The sequence below is a fragment of the Microcaecilia unicolor genome, chromosome 13 (genome assembly GCF_901765095.1).
Source record: "Microcaecilia unicolor chromosome 13, aMicUni1.1, whole genome shotgun sequence".
In the NCBI taxonomy this organism is placed as follows: domain Eukaryota; kingdom Metazoa; phylum Chordata; class Amphibia; order Gymnophiona; family Siphonopidae; genus Microcaecilia; species Microcaecilia unicolor.
Window position 1 is genome coordinate 99,185,770 of NC_044043.1, and position 20,031 is coordinate 99,205,800.

The window sequence follows — 20,031 nt, forward strand, 5'->3', positions numbered from 1 at the left end:
AAGGGAGGAGATGGTGACCATGGAGAGGAGAGAGAAGGGAGGAGATGATGCCTGTGGAGTGGAGGGGAGGAGATGGTTCTCCTGGAGAGGAGGAAGATTGGAGAACATGGTGCCAGTGGTGAGAAGGGAAAGGGGAGGAGATGGTGTCCATGGAGGGAAGCGAAGCGATGGAAACTAGATTTGAGAAGAAGAAAAAATGAAGTAAGTTGAATGTGAAAGACTGATATAGAGCAGAAAGTGAAGGAGGAAAAAATAAATAGTGGATAGGAGGTCTAGGAAACAGAGTTCAGAACACAGAACTGTGCTGGTAGCACAGGGAAGGAGAACCAGAGACAGTAAACAAGGTAATTAGATAAAATCACCAAAGGTGAGAGAAATTTATTTTATTTGTAGTTTAGTAATTGAAATATGTCAGTTTTGAGAATTTACAACTGCTGTCTATATATTGCACTGTACAGGGGGCGTTTTATGCAATAAATTGTGCAATTAAAAATGTTAATTGTGATCGTTCAATTAAAACATTTATCAAGGTGCAGCCCTAGTTAATATTGATCCTTTGGATCAGGGGTTCTTAACCCAGTCCTCATGACACAACCAGCCAGTCAGGGTTTTCAGGTTATTCACAATGAATATGCATGAGAGAGATTTGCATACAATGGAGGTGGTGCATGCACATTTGCCTCATGCATATTCAAGGACTGGGTTACAAACCCCAACAAAGTTTGAATGGTAGAGGAAGGGGCAAGAGAGCAAAAAATTCTTCCTGCCTGCACATCCCTAAATTCATTTATTAAATCAAAACAAGTAACAACTTATAATCAGACAAGTATAAACAGTTACTATATAAAGTAATTACAATATAATAACACAATAAAAAAAACTATTGTAGACATTTAAAACTAAAAAAAAATCATATCACAGTAAGTTGCAATACTGTGAAAAATGCCTGTTGGAAGAAAAATGATTGAATCTGTTTTCTCAATGAGATCACATTTTCTAATGCTCGTGTTTTGATCCTGAACACAGCTTTTTTTGTTGTTTGTGTTTCTTGTTACAGATGTGGCTGAAACTCCCAAGGCTCACGGGGTGCCAGGAAAGGTAATAGCACATATCACGTGCTCTAGAAATGCTGCTGCCCCTGCAAACTCTCCATACCACAGCTACTGCGTCTCGATGCACACACGTACCCCAGTATACCACCTTCTGGTAGAAACAGCTATTGCCACCTGCTCCGTAGGAGTTGTACTTGGTACTGTACAGATACACATTAGAGATAGTCATTGCACCATGGTCAATATACATATATATAGAAGATGTTGTCAGATTTTACATATTCTGTGGACCCTCACTTTCAAAATAGCTGTGCAGGGCTGATTTGCCCACCCCATATAACATTGTACCACTGACGACCTCCAAATTACCCCATGTCATCAGACCTCCGTCTCCCCAACTTTCAGAATAGCCATATTGCCAGTTGTTCTGAAGTGCACCGTGGACATGCTGGAAGCCCTCTCAGGATGAGAATAGATTATAGTTGATTACAATTTCCTATACCATCTTATCCAAATAAATGGGTCAAAATGGTTTACATACTAATAAATCTTATAAAAAAAAGGAACAAATCACATAACCAGGCCAATCATATGGGAAGGATGCAGTTAGGTTTCCAGACAAGAGTGTTCGCATCAGCCTCTGCTCACAGCCTGACAACTCCCTGTGTCTCCTGTGAGCATCTGCTGCTATTCACCTTTTCCCATGAGCCAGAACTTGGTACCCTGGGAAACCCATATTAGAAATATTTTAAAATGGCATCTTTAAACCAGCTCCATGGCTTTCCAGTAGTTCTGCAAACTGCCAAATGGGAAAACTGGGTTTGATTGCCAAGCCCAGCTTCTGCACCTCGGTCAGGTAGGACTGCTGAGGAAGCAGCATTCAGTCTTGGTGGGGGGGAGGGCACTTACCATTGCACAACAAGGACACATACTGGCCAGACCTAGGCTGCAGAAATAGTAGGTTCTGGAGGGTTCCTGCTGTAATGAATGGGCTACTGGGTGGCATGAGGAGAGGGGAAGACCGAATCTCATCACATGAATGCTGTAGTTAATGCTGGTTCTCACTGACTTGAAGTCCAAAGGAGAGTGAGGAACAAGGCATTATTTTCTGGGATGTGAGTGAAGAGAGTTGAATGTGTTCTATCAATTACATCCGAACTGCATCTCTTCTTCCTTCTCCTGTCAGTCAGATGCTGCCCAACTTCAGTCGGCTCATCAGACGAGGGGGATGTCAGGAATGGAATCGACCTCTATGGCCCTGGGCTTTGGTGCCACTGCATCGCTGGACACTGAGGAGGCCAGCATCTCTGTAGAGCAGCGGCAAGTGCTAGCCAGGTCAGAAGCAAGTTGCAGCGTACTACACCCTGACATCAATACTGTGCATCACCTATACATTATCTTTACTGGGGTCAGAGATGAGCCATGCAGGTATTACCTACACACCTTTGCAGGGGGTCAGGGATGAGAAGTGCAATATCAGGCCGATGAACTCCTGCAAGATAAGCCACAAAGTTCTACAGCATTGGTCCTTGCGGACAGTTAAGATGAACTGGGCAGCATAGCTTTAAATGAATATGCTTCTCTTTTCTAGGCTGCACATGCTGGAACAGGCAGTGGTTGGAGGCGAGCAGGCCAAGAATAAGGACCTGAAGGAGAAGGTTAAGCGCCGCAGGAGGTTCGCGGATGAGAGGAAGAAGCAGCTGATGGTTGCGTTGCAGAGCAGTGATGAGGAAAGTGCTGACCAGATCTTGCTTAATGTCTATGAGTCCATCCAAGAAGAGCTAAAGGTTAAGAACACATTGCTGGAAAAGATGCAGAGAAAGGTAAAACACTGACTCTATCGTTGGATATTAATGTCACAAAGGCCCACAGGCCGAAATGGATGGGAAGGACTCAGAAGGGGGCGGGATGTGTCAGAGGGAAAGGCCCGATGCAGGCCAAAGACTTACTGGGAAAAAAACAATGTAAACCAGGAGGGGAGAGAGAGCAACTGGCAGTTCAGGATGGGAATGAATGGAATTAAAAAAACAAATGGGGTTAAGGGACAGGGGGATAAAACAAACTTGATTCACCTTAAAATACGCTTTAGGACTTAAAATAGTTTGAGCTGTGGGGGTAACAACAAGGCTATAGAGGGCGGTGTCAGGGGCTTTTGACATTGTTTCCCATCACGTGACCTCATCCAAGATGGCAGCGAGTAGTGTGAAACAGGAAGTGATATGGTGTGTCCAGTGCGCACCACCATAGTAGAAAAGGGTCCATGGCTATGATATCATTTCCTGTGATGTCACAAAGATGCTGGGCTAGGGGTGGGTTTATATAAAAGGTGTGTGTGCGCAGGGCTATGATGTCATATTTGGTGATGTCAGCCAAGGGGGTGTGGCTGGGAGTGGGCATGGCTTGGGTGTCCTCGCTTCTGATTGGCTGCCACAACCAGAAGTGGTCATGGCCAGCTGTCAAATATATGCAAATTAGATTTGACCAAAGTGTCCCTTAATAATTTCTCACTGCTGACTTCATCAGACAATACCTCTTTGCAGCTGTTCCTAGTCTACAATGTGTACTGCCCTCTTGTCCTCTTCCGGAGTTCAGTGTTAACCCTTTTCTCTTTGTCTCTCAGCTGAGGGCTGCAGAGCTGGAGATCCAGGACTTGCACCATGAGTTTGAACGAGAGAGAAGGGATTACCTGAGTACTATCCGCCGGCAGGAACGAGACTCCCTGCTCTACCAGCAGCTCCTGGACAACATCCAGCCCCTAATCCGTCGTGACTGTAACTACAGTAACCTAGACAGGATCAGGTCGGAAGCCATCTGGGATGAAGACAGCAGCTCTTGGAAGATCCCTGAGTCCATGGTACAGAAAACCAGCCTCCCCATGGGTGAGAAGCAGGGCATCACCGCCAGCATCACAGGGCTTTGCCTCCTCTAAGTAGCAACTTCACCTATACGCAGTCACTGCCTAACCAACAACGGATTCCAAACCGTGTACAGAACAAACAGGCCGCCTGCTTTAATGCTGAAACATGAGAAAATCCCAAAATGATCCCAAAAGAACTTTAAATAAAAGCCAAGAAAAAGTGTCTTCAAACACAAATTAAATTGTGAGTATTGGAAGAATACTCAGCCTGGTGTCCCTTACTGTACCAGATGGATAACCTCTCTGCTCTCACGGTATTCAGTTCAATTCAGGCTGTCCTGTGTGTGTTTTTGTAAAAATCGGACCCCAAAAATTGGTAGAATTTATCTGATTTTTTTAATCCAAATTTTAGTTAAAAATAGAACCTGTAAATCCAAAGATCTAATAAATACCTAGAGATTTGGGGGATGGGAAGACTGTGAGGCTGAAGGTTGAGTTGACCATAAAGGTCATGAGCCAGACCCTTAGAATACTATTCAAACCACCACCATGCTGAAGATATGTTATGAAGTTAGCACATCTCTCTGAGTCTTCCTTTACAATGAGGATACCCATCGGGCATAGCATTTCCAGCAATCTACTAACCCCCCCCCCCCCCCCCCCCCCCAAAAAAAAGCGTTAGATCTTACGGCCTATGCAGTCTGCCCATTTATCCTATTGTCGGAAACGCCAGGTCTAGTATTGCCCCCTCTTGCATGGGTTCTATTACCAATTGTCAGAACAATTCTTTCTACCTCTAGATGACACCGCAGCTGGGATGTGCCAGTCAACATGGTGCAAATTGAAATCGCCTATTAATAGCACTTCTCCTTTCACAGCAATACTTGAATGTCTTGAATGAAATCTAAGCCTGTGAGGGAAGTCGGTATATCGCACCAGTCCATTCCCTTTCTCCAAATAACCCTACCGTGCCTCCTCCTTACCTTGTAATCCCTGCAGTTCTGAGGCTTTCATATTATTTTTTACATATACCGAGTCCTTTCTGAATAAAGTACAGTCCAGTCGGACTCTATACCCAAGTCCATGATTCTCTGTGTACAGTTTGTCCAAGTCGGCCTCTTTCATCACAGTCTGCAGGTTCGGCACTTTATTGCCCAGAACCTTTCAGATATTATCCTTTTTGCCTCTTTTTCATATAATTGTTTACAAAAGCTTAGCGTGCTCGAAATGCTGGGTGTCCTATTTTATACCTACAGGGCACTTGACACATGCTAAGCTTTAGTAAAAAGACCCCTGGTGTTTTACTTTACTAAGGGCTTTATTTACCCCCACCCGAGTGGTTGCCAGGATTACAAGAGAGGCACTTCCATGATTAGCTGTGACCCTCCGAATCCAGTCAAACCAGGTGAAAGCTTGATATAGATCAGTGGTTCCCAAACCTGGGCCTAGAGACACCCCAGCCAGCCAGGTTTTCAGGATACCCACAATGAATATTAATGAGAGAGATTTGCATGCAGTGGAGGCAGTGCATGCAAAACTCATGAACATTCATTGTGAGTATTCTAAACATTTGACTGGCTGGGGTGTCTCCAGGATCAGGTTTGGGAACCATTGATATAAATTCTGTACATCCTTTGATTTTAAGGGCCTACATTTAGTTTGAATTTATTCTAATAATATACCAGTCAATATTCAGCCGGTGGGCTCAGCATTTTTTTGAAAGCACTGATCATGGCTGGCTAAATTAGCCCCGGATAATGCCAGGCCATGTCCAGGCACTGAAATCCAGGTATGATTAAACATGTCTTAGCTGCTGGATTTTATGCGGGTTCTGGCTGATATTCAGCCGGGACCCGCATAAGACACTAAGGTGGGAAGTTATCTAGGTGTGATTTAAGGAGAGCTTTTAATGCACCTTGATTTACCACAGGAGTCACCCAATCTGCAGTATCAGTACAACAGGCTGCTGACTCCTGTAGGTAAAAGAATTACAGTGCTTGCGAGCCACTTCATAAGAAGCGTTATTCTAATGGCCCAAGAGCATCAGGCCTCATAGCCATGGCCTGATTCTCCCAGGCTGCATCTTAAAGGGGCCGCGGTGCTGTTCAGCATCCACAACACCTTCACCGATCACATTCCTACCCCCCTCACTAATCAGAATCCCCACCCCCATAAGCCTACCAGTCTGTACCTGATGGTATAATGGATCCTTGGATAGGAGCAATCCCCAGTCAGTCTTGCCCTTGATGGTGCCATCTCTCAAAATAGCACCCTCAGTGCACTATGGGCGCTATTGTGGGGGTCCTATGGGGGTGGGGGTGGGACAGCATCACAGAGTTATCTTTCCAGCTATAATGGAACTTGCGGAATTCACCACAAATCACATTATAAAATGTAAGCAGTAATGAGATGCTTTACATGCATTTGCATGTTTTGCATCTCATTACTATGCAGCCCACGATGGCTTATCACTTGCATTATGGTAATTTAAATTGCGTTAGTGCCCTTTAATACATGTTAAGGGACAAATAACACAACTTAGAGCCCTGACGCAACTTGATAACTCCCCTCCTTTATATGGGTAACCTAAGGAAATGCTTCTTCATAGAAAGGGTGGTGAATTCATGGTATAGCCTCCCAGTGGAGGAGATGGAGACTGTATCCGAATTCAAGAGAGTATGAGACAAGTACATAGAATCTTTAAGGAAGTGATAGGGAGAGTAGATGGCATGAATGGGCAGACTGGATAGGCCATATGGTCTTTATCTGCCTTCATTTTTCTCTGTTTCTTTTACTTGCAGTATGGGAAGCAATATTCAGACTGTGATTTTTTAAATATATGTGATAGAAGTGCCTGTAAGGATCTCATGCTGGCCAGAGCTCTGGGCACTCTCTTGTACTGCCCCTTAATGCTGTTACTTGTATTCTTTATTAGTAGAAGGACCTGTCAGTTTATAAGCTGCCCGATTTTCACCTAAATATTTCTGATTTTGGGGTTGATATGCTGGAAGGGGAGCAGAAGCAATGAGCAAAGATCAAGGCATATTCCGATTGGGCCAAGGAAGTTAGCCAGTTATAACTATAAATGATCAGATCATGGGGACCATGACTGGATTTAGGGCACCAGACGAAGGCAGTTCGATAGAATACCTACTAGTTACACAGTTAAACATGTCTATAGTGCTACAACGTGTACACATCATCATACAGACACACAAGAAACTCCTTGCTACATGGAGCTTATGATCTGTGAAGACACACAAACAAGCGAAACTGAGCTTTCTATGAAGTGGTGTCATTCTGTAGCAGTAGGTCACGATTGCTTATATATTATATGGGCAAGGGACAGCCATTCCTTGTGGATGCAGCAGTTCTCTAGGAAACTGGGTAAAAAGGCCAGCATGCCTCCGGTGCTACTGCTTCTGTTAGTACTGACCTTCTCCTCTTTGTGTTACCAGCTGTCCCGGGGCATAACAAGATCAGCAGGAAGATGTCCACCACGGAGTGCGAGGAGCAGGCAGAGGTACATGTATTTTCATGATTTTTCTCCCTTTGTGTCCCTGTGGCTTTCCGAGATTTGTACACCTCTCTGGGGCTTGCTCCAACGTTATTTAATATTTTCTTTTCTCCCCTACTTACAACTCATTCAATCGCTTGACTTGACTTCATTTGTATACGCGAATGATATTCAAGTAATAGCCACTCTTCATAACACTAATCCAGCAGAAATTAATAATCTCAAATTTACACAAATCACTGACTGGCTCTCTCCCAATAAACTGAAATTTAGTCCAGATCAATCTAAACGGATGCTAAAACACCTTCTATCTCATCTCCTATCATTATGTGAAGAACACACATTTCTCCATCAAAATAATTCAAATCCCTGGTGTTACATTGGACAGTAAAATGTCCTTCCAAAAACACACACGTTATTTATTTATTTATTCTAAACTTGCTATACTGTCTTAACTGACTAGCAGAGTAAAGCAGTTTACAAACTAATAACACTGAAAAACAGAAAGGAACTACAGTCAGAATAGGAAACAGTCAAACAAGAGTAATAAATAATCAATGCATAACCTTCAGGAAGTTGGTGTCAAATTGTGTCAATCCATACTCACTGATTGATAATACCGTTAATACCATAGACCTGCTCAAATAGCTAGGTCTTAAGCGAAGCATTAAACTTTTTTTTTTTAAAGAGAATGTGCCACGTAACGACAACGGCATTGAGTTCCAAAGAGATAGTGCAGTGAAAAAGAAAGCAGAGCGGCAAGCACTCTCCATCTGGGCTACACGCGGCCCAGGCAAAAGCAAGCGATGGTCATTTATTGATCTCTGGACACACTCTGGGGTGTAGGGAATGGTTAAAGTAGAGAGATACGGCAGTGTACCCTGATGAAAAGCGTGAAATGTCAGTAAAAGATGTTTATATTGAATGTGGAAACGGACTGGTAACCAATGACCTTTTAAATACGGTGTAACTTGATTGGCTTTTTGAAGATGATGCAACAGGTGAATAGCCATATTCTGCATTGTTTGGTGCCGTTTGAGTAGGTTGAGGAATTCCTAAGTAGATACAGTTGCAATAATGAAGCCTGGTCATAAGTAAGGCTAAGATCAAAGAATGAAAGACATTACGGGTAAAGAAAAGTTGCATAGTACGTAGCTGCCGCAGAATAAAAAGTCCAGCCCTACACAATGAAGATACCTGAGGCCTGAAAGTAAGATGGGAATCTAGTATTATACCAAAATAACAAAAATTAAGTACAGGAATGATCATAGGTCCTAGCAAGGAAAGGGGTGCCGAAGGAGGTGTCAGGTGACCAGTTAGCCAACAGGTTGTGGTTTTTCTCAAGAGTCAGTACAAGTTGACGATTGAACTGCCATTGATCAATGGCTTCCTGACAACGCTGAAGGGGAGGACAAGTCAGGGGAATGAGGATCAGATCTGTAGCATTAACAGATAAGACCTGCGTCTTCAAACTCAAAATAATATACTCAATGCAGCATCTTTTTTACTCCCTCTGCTCTCAGAATTCTTATTCATTCTCTGTTTTACATCTTGACTATTGTAAATTCTCTCCTCCAAGGTATTAGGACTAAAGATCTTTGTAGACTACAGCTTGTCCAAAACTCAGCTATGCACTTAGTCACGAAATCGTATACATATTATGCCATACTTTGCATTGTTATTTGAATATTTTTACTGCTGTGTCTATTGCTCATGTTTGATTTATTCTTACTGTACACCACCTTGAGTGAATTCCTTCAAAAAGAAGGTAAATAAATCCTAATAAATAAAATTAATAAAATAGTAACGTAGTAGATGACAGCAGTTAAAGACCAGTACAGTCCATCCAGTCTGCCCAACAAGATAAACTCATTGTATGTGATACTTTATATGTATACCTGATCTTGATTTGTCCTTGCCATTTTCAGGGCACAGACCGTAGAAGTCTGCCCAGCACTGGCTTTGCTTCCCAATTACAATTACTGGTGTTGCCACCCAGTCTTCTAGACAGGATTTCTTTGTGTTTTTTCCCACACAGTTTTGAATTCCATTACCATTTTCATCTTCACCTACTCCCACGGGAGGGCATTCCAAGTATCTACTATCCTCTCCGGAAAAAAATGCTTTCCGACATTATTCCTGAGTCTGCCCCCCTTCAACCTCAATTTATGTCCTCTAGTTCTACCGCCTTTGATTAATACCTTTCAAATATTTGTACATTCAAATAAATGTACTCACTCTGCTGCTCCCCAGTATCTCTCCACACTCGTCCTTCCCTACACCCCTTCCCGTGCACTCCGCTCCATGGATAAATCCTTCTTATCTGTTCCCTTCTCCGCTACTGCCAACTCCAGACTTCGCGCCTTATGTCTCGCTGCACCCTACGCCTGGAATAAACTTCCTGAGACCCTACGTCTTGCCCCATCCTTGGCCACCTTTAAATCTAGACTGAAAGCCCACCTCTTTAACATTGCTTTTGACTCGTAACCACTTGCCTTCACCTACCCTCCTCTCTTCCTTCCCGTTCACATTAATTGATTTGCTTACTTTATTTATTTTTTGTCTATTAGATTGTAAGCTCTTTGAGCAGGGACTGTCTTTCTTCTATGTTTGTGCAGCGCTGCGTACGCCTTGTAGCGCTATAGAAATGCTAAATAGTAGTAGTAGTTCTGTATATCGCCCCTGTTTTTCTTTTCCTCCTGGGTAAACATATTCAGGTCAGTAAGTCTCTCCTCATGAGTATTGCAATACAAATCCCATACCATTTTTGTAGCTTTTCTTTGTACCGCTTCCAGTCTTTTTACATTGCTTAGCAAGATACGGCCTCCAAAACTGAATACAATACGCCAAGTGGGGCCTCAGTAATGACTTGTAAAGGGGCATCAACATCTCCTTTCTTCTGCTGGTTATACCCCTCTCTATGCAGCCTAACATCCTGGCCACGTCCACTGCCTTGTCGCATTGTTTCTTCACCTTCAGGTCCTCGGACACCATCCTCCAAGGTTCCTCTCCTGAGTTGAGCTTACCAATCTCTCCCCTCCTATCCGGTATCTCTCTTTTGGGTTTCTGCCCCCACTCTGCACTTCTTGGCATTAAATTTTAACTCAATTAGTTGTTTAGGGTTCCAATCTTACAATCTGGTATTATTAAATTCAAAACTATTGTACTCTTAATACCAGTATACTATATTATTTATTAGATTTGTATCCCACATTTTCCCACCTAATTGCAGGCTCAATGTGGCTTACATAGTACCGGAGAGGCATTTGCAGACTCCGGTGTGAACAAATACAAAGTTATGTTATGGTAAGATAAAGCCACATTTGGGAGTCGTTCAACAGAACAGTTGTGTTATGTCCATCACATAATTTGGTTTTGTTGTGTTGCCAGGATATGTCATTTAAGTTGGATCGGTAGGGTATGCCTTTTTAAACAGGTTAATTTTTAGTGATTTCTGGAAGTTTAGGTGGTTGTACTTTGTTTTCAAGGCTTTAAGTAATGCGTTCCACAGTTGTGTGCATATGTAGGAAAAACTGGATGCATAAGTTGATTTGTATGTAAGTCCTTTGCAGCTTGGGTAGTGCAGGTTTAGATATGTTTGTGTTGAATCAGATGTGTTTCTGGTTGGTAAGTCGATCAAATCTGTCATGTATCCCGGGGCTTTGCCGTACATGGTTTTGTGGACCAGGGTGCAGATTTTGAAAGCAATGCGTTCTTTGATTGGGAGCTAATGTAGTTTTTCATGGAGCGGTTTTGTGCTTTCAGATCGCGTTTTTCCAAATATAAGCCTAGCTGCCGTGTTTTGAGCGGTCTGAAGTTTCTTTAAGGTTTGCTCTTTGCATCCCGCTTAAATTCCATTGCAGTAGTCTACGTGGCTTAGTACCATTGATTGTATCAGGTTGCGGAAGGTTTCCCTCGGGAAGAATTGTTTTATGCGTTTGAGTTTCCACACTGAGTGGAACATTTTCTTTGTTGTGGATGCCACTTGGCTCTCTAGTGTTAAGTTACAGTCCATTTAATTCAGAGGATTTTCAGGCTGTCTGAGATAGGAAGGGTGACGTCTGGGGTGTTGATACTTGTGGGGATGTCCGCGTTGTGTTGGGATGAGAGGATGAGACAGTGTGTTTTTTCTTTATTGAGTTTTAGTTGAAATGCCTTTGCCTATGAGTCCATGATGTTGAAGTTAAGTTTGATTTCATTGGTGATTTCTGTCAGTTTGGTTTTGTAAGGAATGTATATTATCCAACAGATGTAATTTTTTATTAAGGTATTAAATATGTAGTGCTCATTTTTAGGAACTGATATCTCTTGTTTTTCCACGACTACCTGACAACACTGCCCTGGATTAATCTTGCATGGTGGCAGGAGTGTGTTCCTTCCCTCCCACCACTGTGCACTGCTTCTGCTGTCACCTGACCTATGGTACTTTTAAAAGGAAAAAAGCAAACACTTCCTGTTTTATGCTAGAAACAGGAAGTATTTGTTTTGCCCTATGGGGCTGGTAGCACAGCTGCAGGAGTGAGCTGGTGAGGCAGGGCTTCAGGTAGTCTTTCTAACAGCCAGCTCTTACTTTTTTAGGAGGAAGATCGCTATAAACAGATGCTGGAGAGAAGCAAGAGTGAAACCATTGCAAGCAGCTATTTTACCCCAAAAAGGGCCAGCCAGCTTCTGAGTACAGACCCCATGCGCAGCCTTGGTAACTTTCATTTTTTTCTGTATGTTGGGAGGGGTGAGGTGCTGGGGCTTGACTGTTCCCTTTGCTTAGCTGTGAGAATCCTCTCACCTTGCACGAAGGTCCTCCTGAACCCTCATTAAATCTGTGACACTCTTATCATAAGAATGGTTAGTTATGTTGCAAGGATGATTGTTATACAGCAGGATATGGGGAGGGGAATTAAGACATCCAGATGAGGACGTCAAAAATTCCCACTGCGTTTTACAAAGGCACTGCCGAACACAGAGCCTCTTGTAAAATACATGTAAGGATATGCAGGACTGCATGATGTGTCTCCACATCCAGGGGGAGCGTGTAGCTTTTCCCCAGGTGTGCATGGGAACAGCTTTTTATTAAAACTTTGTAGGCACACTCTGGAACTCAAGACAGCAGCAGCATAGCAACGCCCCCGGAATCCCAACCCAAAATCGGGTCCACAAAAAATAGCACGCAAGCAGACTAAACTTCAAGATCACTCAAGAGTGTGGAATGGACTCGTGCAGAGAGAGTGTGCAGCTAAAAATTCACAGGTGGGGATTTGTACCTTTTAGCAGCAGCTGCAAAATGTACATCTCTCTTTGAATTCTGGGCCCTTAGTGACAGGGGCAGAAAACTCCTGAAGTATCCTGCTTGGAATTCAGCAAACTGCATTATCTGCTTACACCTTGGTTTCTTAGGATAAAATCATAGCTTTTTGCTGACTGCTGCTGGTGTTATACCTGGCCCATGTCCAGGCTCTGTCATTGAATTTCCAGGTATGCGGAGCTGGCAAAAACATAGCCAGTTAAATGTGATATCGAGCACTTAATTGGCTGTGAAGAATCACATAAAGATAGAACTGTGTGGTTATCTTAACTGGCTAAGTGCTAACTCCACCCCTGGATTGCCCACAAAATAGCTGCTTTCGGCTTGGGCACTATCCAATTAAATAATTTTGAATATCAGGCCCATTCTTCCTTATTGTACAGCTAGACACACCAGTAGGTTATATCCCCTGACCAGCAGATGGAGGTAGAGAAACGGACAAGTTCCAGTGACACCCTCAGTAGAACAGCAGGTTCAGCCTGGAGCTACTCAGTATTTCTCTACCTCTAGCAGATGGGGTAGGTTGGACTTGTGCAGCTGGCCTGACTCCCACAGTGCCAGGCCACAGCTAGTGGCATGTGGTGGTTGAATGCTGGGGCATCATCTACCAGGGTTTGGGCCATGGCCCATTCCCTAGTGGAGCTCGGGATGATTTGAGCTCTCCTTTTGCTCAGAGTGCCCAATTGTGGCCAGGGCCATTGGGTCTCTGCCCCAACCCTGAGCAGGGGTAGAATCTCTGGCCACCCCCCTTTCCCCCTCCTAGTTTCAGAGCCGCACAACAAATGTATTTATTTGTTACATTTGTATCCCACATTTTCCCACCTATTTGCAGGCTCAATGTGGCTTACATAGTACCCTAGTGGCATTCGCAAGTTCTGGAATGAACAAATACAGGTGTTATTGTAGTAGAATAGGTTCATGTAAGGTAGGTATATTAGGGAACTTAGGAAGGAAGACAGGGCCGATGACTGTTGCAGCCTGTTTTCAGCTGCACAAAGTTTGGAAGGAAAAAATAAAGACAAGGCAACATGAAAGTGAAAGCCCTCCTACCTTGCTCCGGAGCCGGGACACATTCAAGTCTGTGGCTATGAGCTGGACCTGGAGGAGGTCCTCCTGCCTGCCATGTGGGTTTTAGGCCAAAATCATTTTTACTAATTACATTTATCTCCACTCTCTTCCCTTTAGAAGCTGGCTTGAGTGAACTTGTTCAGAAAAACAGGAAGTGACCATAGGACTCTTATTCAATCTAAAAGGGACTCAGCCTTTAATTGCGAGTGTCTTGCATATCGGTCCTAATTTCAGGGAAAGTGGCTGTGTTAACATTGGGAGTGAGCTGGCTACTGATTCGTTTCCTCTTTCTTACAGCTCTACACAAGTCTTCCTTGGTATCCACAGCTTCTCTAACCTGCAACATGGCCTCTGCATCCCCTGTCCAGATGATAGACATGCCACCTCCTAGACCTTACCGCCTCGAGTCTCTCCATGTTTCTTCTGCCAAAACCAAACGCAAGAAGAGCAAAGGTCAGCCTGGCACTGAGCTACAGTGAATGCACAGCCCATGACCTTCTCAAGAAGTCACTGCCTAGCTGAGGACAGGGCAAGATTTATTACACCCACTACTTAATCAGTGAACGTTACAACAGCACCTAACTCAGCTGGTGCTTTTGCTCCAGCCCAAGTGCCATAGCTGGATTAGGACAAATGAGTACATGTGAGGTTTCCACCGGAGAAGAATCAGTTGGCCCGCAGAAAGCCTTCAGACTCTGGACCTGAGCATTCCTGACTTCTTTCTCACCCATTAGCAGATCTCACTCAGGGGGTGAAACACCCGCAAACACAGACAACTGCCACAGAAGCGTGGTAACGACTGCCTGACTGGAAATGTCCAACTTGGGCACCAGGCAGTGTGCTAGGGTCTGACAATATGCTTAGATTACGTAGCCTCTGCCCCAAGTACTGAACCATGAGTCAGACTGAATCTGCCTGTAAGCAGCACCCCTCAAATGACTTCTGCACTTCATTCATTTCTAGCATTATAATTCAGTACAGTTCATAAAAATGCTTGTTACCAGTGATGTAAATTCCAACCAAGCCATCCTTGCAGTGTCTGTGTGGTGGATGGGGTGGGATATTTTCAGTTCTTCTGAGGTGGACCCCCTCATGTTCTAGTTGCTTGGGCCTTTAATGTGAACTTAAGCCAAGGCTTGTCATTTAATATCATCATCCCCTCGCCTCTTCCACCTCCCTGTAACAAGTGCCCTGGTTTCTGTGCTCACTGAAGATGAGAAGCCATGCTTGAAACCCAATCCATTAGCATGCCCCATCATACTAGAAACACCCTCACTATACAATGATTTGACCCATCCTTTATACAGATGGTGACAACTTAATTGCACCCTGGGTCTTTTCTGCCATAGCTCTTTGGTTGGGGGAGGGGGTGTTCCCTCCTCCTTCCTGGTGCAATGTTTATTGGCAATACTATGTGCCATCATCTTCTATGTTATGTTACTGTGAAAGTAACAGTAAATGAAAAACCTTATAGCACTAGGGAAAGTCATGTGACACGAAAAGAGTGCAGCTGGGGTAAGCAGTGAGATTCCACATTCTGCTTACTAGGAACTTGTACTGGGAAGGGATCAATCTGAACCAAGGGCCACCTTGACTATCTCTGTTAAAGCAAGCAGTACCCAAGACACCCACTGCCTCCACAGTGAGCATGTCAAGAACAGGGCCTACCAGCTGGCAATACTTTCTCCAAAGACCTTGTTTCTACAGTAACTTGGCTGCTCCCTTCTTATTAAATGAGAGCTTGTGCATGAATAAGACCTCTCTGGGGAAAATGGGCGGTCAGGGGTTTCTTGGCCTCAAGAGCAGGAACAAAGTGCACAGGGTTGTTTATAACTTGTCTTTTCTGTTTCCCTTTAGTTTGAATTCTAGATACAATCATGTAGCTAGCAACAGCATTGCAGAGTGGTCGGTTTGCAGGGAAACCTTTTTCTGTTTCTGGTTTATGAACGTACATTACAGTATGTTTAAGTTTCTGGTCTTGGTCTTCCAATGGAGGTACTAAAATGCATTTATAGGGGTTTCAAAAAAGTTGCCATTTAGACACTGGGACGCTCTTGCTGGTTCTGTAGACCTCAGCACACATTCCTGGGAGCTTTTTTTCCTCAAGAATTCTCATCCTAAAGCATGCTGGACTATATGGTGTGATGTTTTTTCTATTGGAACTAAGACTATAAGTGCCAGAATGCTTTGGGGCGACTGTTTATAGGAAAAAAAAAAAAAACACACCTAATCTGCCTGAAATTTGTCCTGTTATTCACAGAGCCTAGACTGACAATGATGAAATGTGCATAAATTAAAAAAATTCACAGCTGCCTTTACAAGAACCTGAGCTCCCTGGTTACATACCAGTGCTGCTCTGTTGCAATACATAGTATTCATTAATCTTTCCTTAAGAGAGAGCGTAATATTTAAGATTTTGCATCTTTACTGAGAATGCTGAGCACCCAAGAGAAGGAGCAGTGCAAAGGCCCAGATGTGGGAGATTCAGACGTGCCTCCTGATCCTCAGGAACTGAGCCAACCATGCTTTTAGACTACATTAGTGCAGTCGGGGACTCCCAGGCTGCACAGCTGCTGTTTCTGTAAGAAAACAGGACTATACATCCCAGAATGCATAGGTGCACTTACTCTACCAGGACTGACTCCTGGGGGCGTCCAGTGATGTCATCAGATGTTACTTACATACCTGATACTGCTTGTGTTATTTTGACTTTTAATTAACCCTTTAAATGAAATTTCTAATAGAAAACAGAGTTTATTCTATGACTATTTTAAAGACACTTATTTAGAAAAAGGTTTAGCTTTTAAAGGGTTAATAAATAAAGATTAAAAAATGCCAAAAAGTCCTAGTTTAAATGGTCAAAATTCTCTATAAGCTTACTGTACTGGTGAACAAGCCATCACGAATAAACTGCCTTTTACTGAGGAGATATGAACTTCATTTATGAAAGAAAACTGAATGATAACATATTAAGACCATCCAATCTAGTCTCTTTCCTTCCTGGAGCACCAAATTATTCTCTGGTTTTATAATCACTTCTTTGGACCTAGGCTTTCTTAAATTCTGTACCTATATTTGTCTGTATCATCTTCAGTCAGAGGCTCTTTGTTACCCCACTGTACTTCTGTACACTGTGTTGAAGCTTGTGTCACACTCTCTACTTCATTTCCCTTGGACTTCACGTACAGGTGTTTTCCTGTTCTCTCTCTTCTTCGAGTTTATCTTGTTGGGCAGACTGGATGGACCGTGCAGGTCTTTTTCTGCCGTCATCTACTATGTTACTATGAGGCATATTTTCAAAGCACTTAGCCTTCCAAAGTTCCATAGGTTTCTATGGAACTTTGTAAGTCTAAGTGCTTTGAAAATATGCCTCTATGTTAGCTAGCAGGGTGGCTGGTGGACATGAGAATCACTTGGTCACTTGCTTGCCTGGTGCAACGGCGGTGGACCTCATGTGTCACCTTGAAAAGATTTTAGACTCTGCAGGGGAGGCGCCTGCTGTCTTGGTACATGTGGGTACCAATGACACAAAGGAGGGAGGTTCTGGAAGCCAAATTTAGGTTCTTAGGTTGAAAGCTCAAATCCAGAACCTCCAGGGTAGCATTTTCAGAAGTGCTCCCTGTTCCACTCAAAAGAACCAAGAGATAGGAGAAGCTCCAGAATTTCAATAAGTGGATGAGGCGATGGGAGGAGGGTTTTAGAGTTGTTAGGAACTGGGCAATATTTCGGAAAGAAAGGCTCCACCGTAAGCAGGGTGAAATCAAGCTGTCAATATTTAAAAAGGAGATAGAGCAGCTTTAAAACAAGAAACTGGGAGAAGGCCAACAGTCTCTCAAAAGCGCATGGTTCGGAACAAGGTACCACCAAAACAAGGAAGATACGGCATCCTGCTAGGTTGCAATAGAAACCATAGTAGACCAGGAAACGTATTTTCAAAGCACTTAGTAGCAAAGTTACATAATAACTATGGAACTTTTTAAGTCTAATGGAGGAGTGGCCTAGTGGTTAGGGTGGTGGACTTTGGGCCTGAGGAACTGAGTTTGATTCCCACTTCAGGCACAGGCAGCTCCTTGTGACTCTGGGCAAGTCACTTAACCCTCCATTGCCCCATGTGAGCCGCATTGAGCTTGCCATGAGTGGGAAAGCGCAGGGTACAAATGTAACAAAAATAAAATAGATACTATTGGAGATTCTACATGGAATGTTGCTACTATTGGGGATTCTACATGGAATGTTGCTACCATTGGAGATTCTACATGGAATGTTGCTAGTGGAATAGCAACATTCCATGTAGAATCTCAAATAGTAGCAACAGTGGAGGAGTGGCCTAGTGGTTAGGGTGGTGGACTTTGGTCCTGAGGAACTGAGTTCAATTCCCACTTCAGGCACAGCTCTTTGTGACTCTGGGCAAGTCACTTAACCCTCCATTGCCCCATGTAAGCAGCATTGAGCCTGCCATGAGTGGGAAAGCGCGGGGTACAAATGTATCAAAAAATAAAATAAATAAAATGAGCCCCCAAGTGTTTTTAGATAAACAGCAGCCAGATTTTCAAGACTGCAAATTATCACAGACAACTGCTGTAAATAGTTGTAAATAAGAACAGACATTGTTTGAAATGTCCATATGCAAAGGCCAGAAGCCTAAGAACTAAGATGAGAGTGTTAGATATAATAGACCTGGAGGAAGATGACCAATTGGACACTGCACACCGCATTCCATCTACCATATGGCTCCAGAAAAAGGAGGGCAGATTGAGCCAGTCTGGATTTTACTTCCATTGCTTTTAATGAACACAAAACCTGGACTGGCTCAATGTGTCCTCCTTTTTCTGGCGCCATTATTAAATTCTCACATGCAATTACTGCATTACCAACATCTATTACAAATCCTACAACTGGCTAAATCCAAAGTTCTGATTAAATAAGGGGGTCATACAATCCTTTTTGTGACTGATGTTCATTAAAAAAAAAAAAACTGTATAGCGCTACAACCAATTTGTTCCAGTAAGACCCTGGTTAAAGCGCTCTGGTGTGACGTATGGACTATTTTTTCCTGCCACTATGAAGGTCACCATTAATAGTACAACTAAGTCGTTTGAAGATCCATTGGTAGTGCAGCAATACATGGAACAACTCAGATTCCAGGAGATGGACACATGTATTTCAGCAGCACTTATCTCTATATAATAATTGGTCAATCTGCCTCCCTGGAAGGGCTGGCTGGGTTTGTAACCGTATGCTAATGAGCTTACATCAGCTCGCCTCCAGCGTTCCCTTCCCTCTGTGTCCTGCCCTTGCGGAAAGACGAAATGTCAGAGGAAGGCTGGACACAGAGGGAATGCTGGAAGTGAGCCCAGCCTGCTGCTGCTGCAACCTGAGGTATGGAGGGGAGAATCGCTGGACACGGATGGGAGGTTAGGGGAGGGGCGAATCGCTGGACATGGAGGGGAGAGAGGAGAACTCGCTTAGACAATAGCCTTCCTAGGACCTGTTTCATTTTTCGAAAACGGGTTTGTTTTGCTTCTGTTCTTATAACATTGAAACTGCTGCATAACTACTACTAACTAACATTTCTAAAGCGCTACTAGGGTTACGCAGCGCTGTACAATTTAAACATAGAAGGACAGTCCCTGCTCAAAGAGCTTACAATCTAAAAGACAAGAGAACAAACTAAGGACAAGTGAACAATCTAGAGGACGAGTGAACAGATAATCTGATAGGGTGGATAGATTGGGGTATTTTATATTTCTCGAGCGGTTAGGCGCCGAAGGCAGCATTGAAGAGGTGAGTTTTAAGCAGAGATTTGAAGATGGGTAGGGAGGGGGCCTGGCATATGGGTAAAGGAAGATTGTTCCAGGCATAGGGTGAGGCAAGGCAGAATGAGCGGAGCCTGGAGTTGGCAGTGGTTGAGAAGGGTACTGAGAGAAGGGCTTTGTCCTGTGAGCGGAGGTTGTGGGCGGGAACATAGGGGGAGATGAGGGTGGAGAGGTAGTGAGGAGCCGCAGACTGAGTGCATTTGTAGGTAAGGAGGAGGAGCTTGAATTGTATGCGATATCTGATCGGAAGCCAATGAAGTGATTTGAGTATATCGGTTCTGGCAGAATATAAGACGTGCAGCAGCGTTCTGAACGGATTGAAGGGGGGGGGGGGGGGGGGGGGGGGGGGGGGGGGGATAGATGGTTGAGTGGGAGGCCGGTGAGGAGTAAGTTGCAGTAATCAAGGCGAGAGGTAATGAGAG

General features: G+C 43.8%; 1 protein-coding gene across 2 annotated transcripts in view; it reads left to right on the forward strand.

Moving 5' to 3' along the window:
* The window catches only part of KIF17 (kinesin family member 17), a 41,715-nt gene extending 24,995 nt beyond the window's left edge, over positions 1-16,720 (forward strand). For both annotated transcript variants that reach the window (XM_030186129.1, XM_030186130.1), the window contains 7 exons: positions 1,058-1,098; positions 2,239-2,387; positions 2,644-2,875; positions 3,673-3,931; positions 7,368-7,432; positions 12,005-12,122; positions 14,091-16,720. In XM_030186129.1, the coding sequence (XP_030041989.1) occupies positions 1,058-1,098; positions 2,239-2,387; positions 2,644-2,875; positions 3,673-3,931; positions 7,368-7,432; positions 12,005-12,122; positions 14,091-14,272 (1,046 nt within the window). In that variant the 3' untranslated portion in view covers positions 14,273-16,720. The remainder of the gene's footprint in view (positions 1-1,057; positions 1,099-2,238; positions 2,388-2,643; positions 2,876-3,672; positions 3,932-7,367; positions 7,433-12,004; positions 12,123-14,090) is intronic.
* Positions 16,721-20,031: the final 3,311 nt, after the last annotated feature.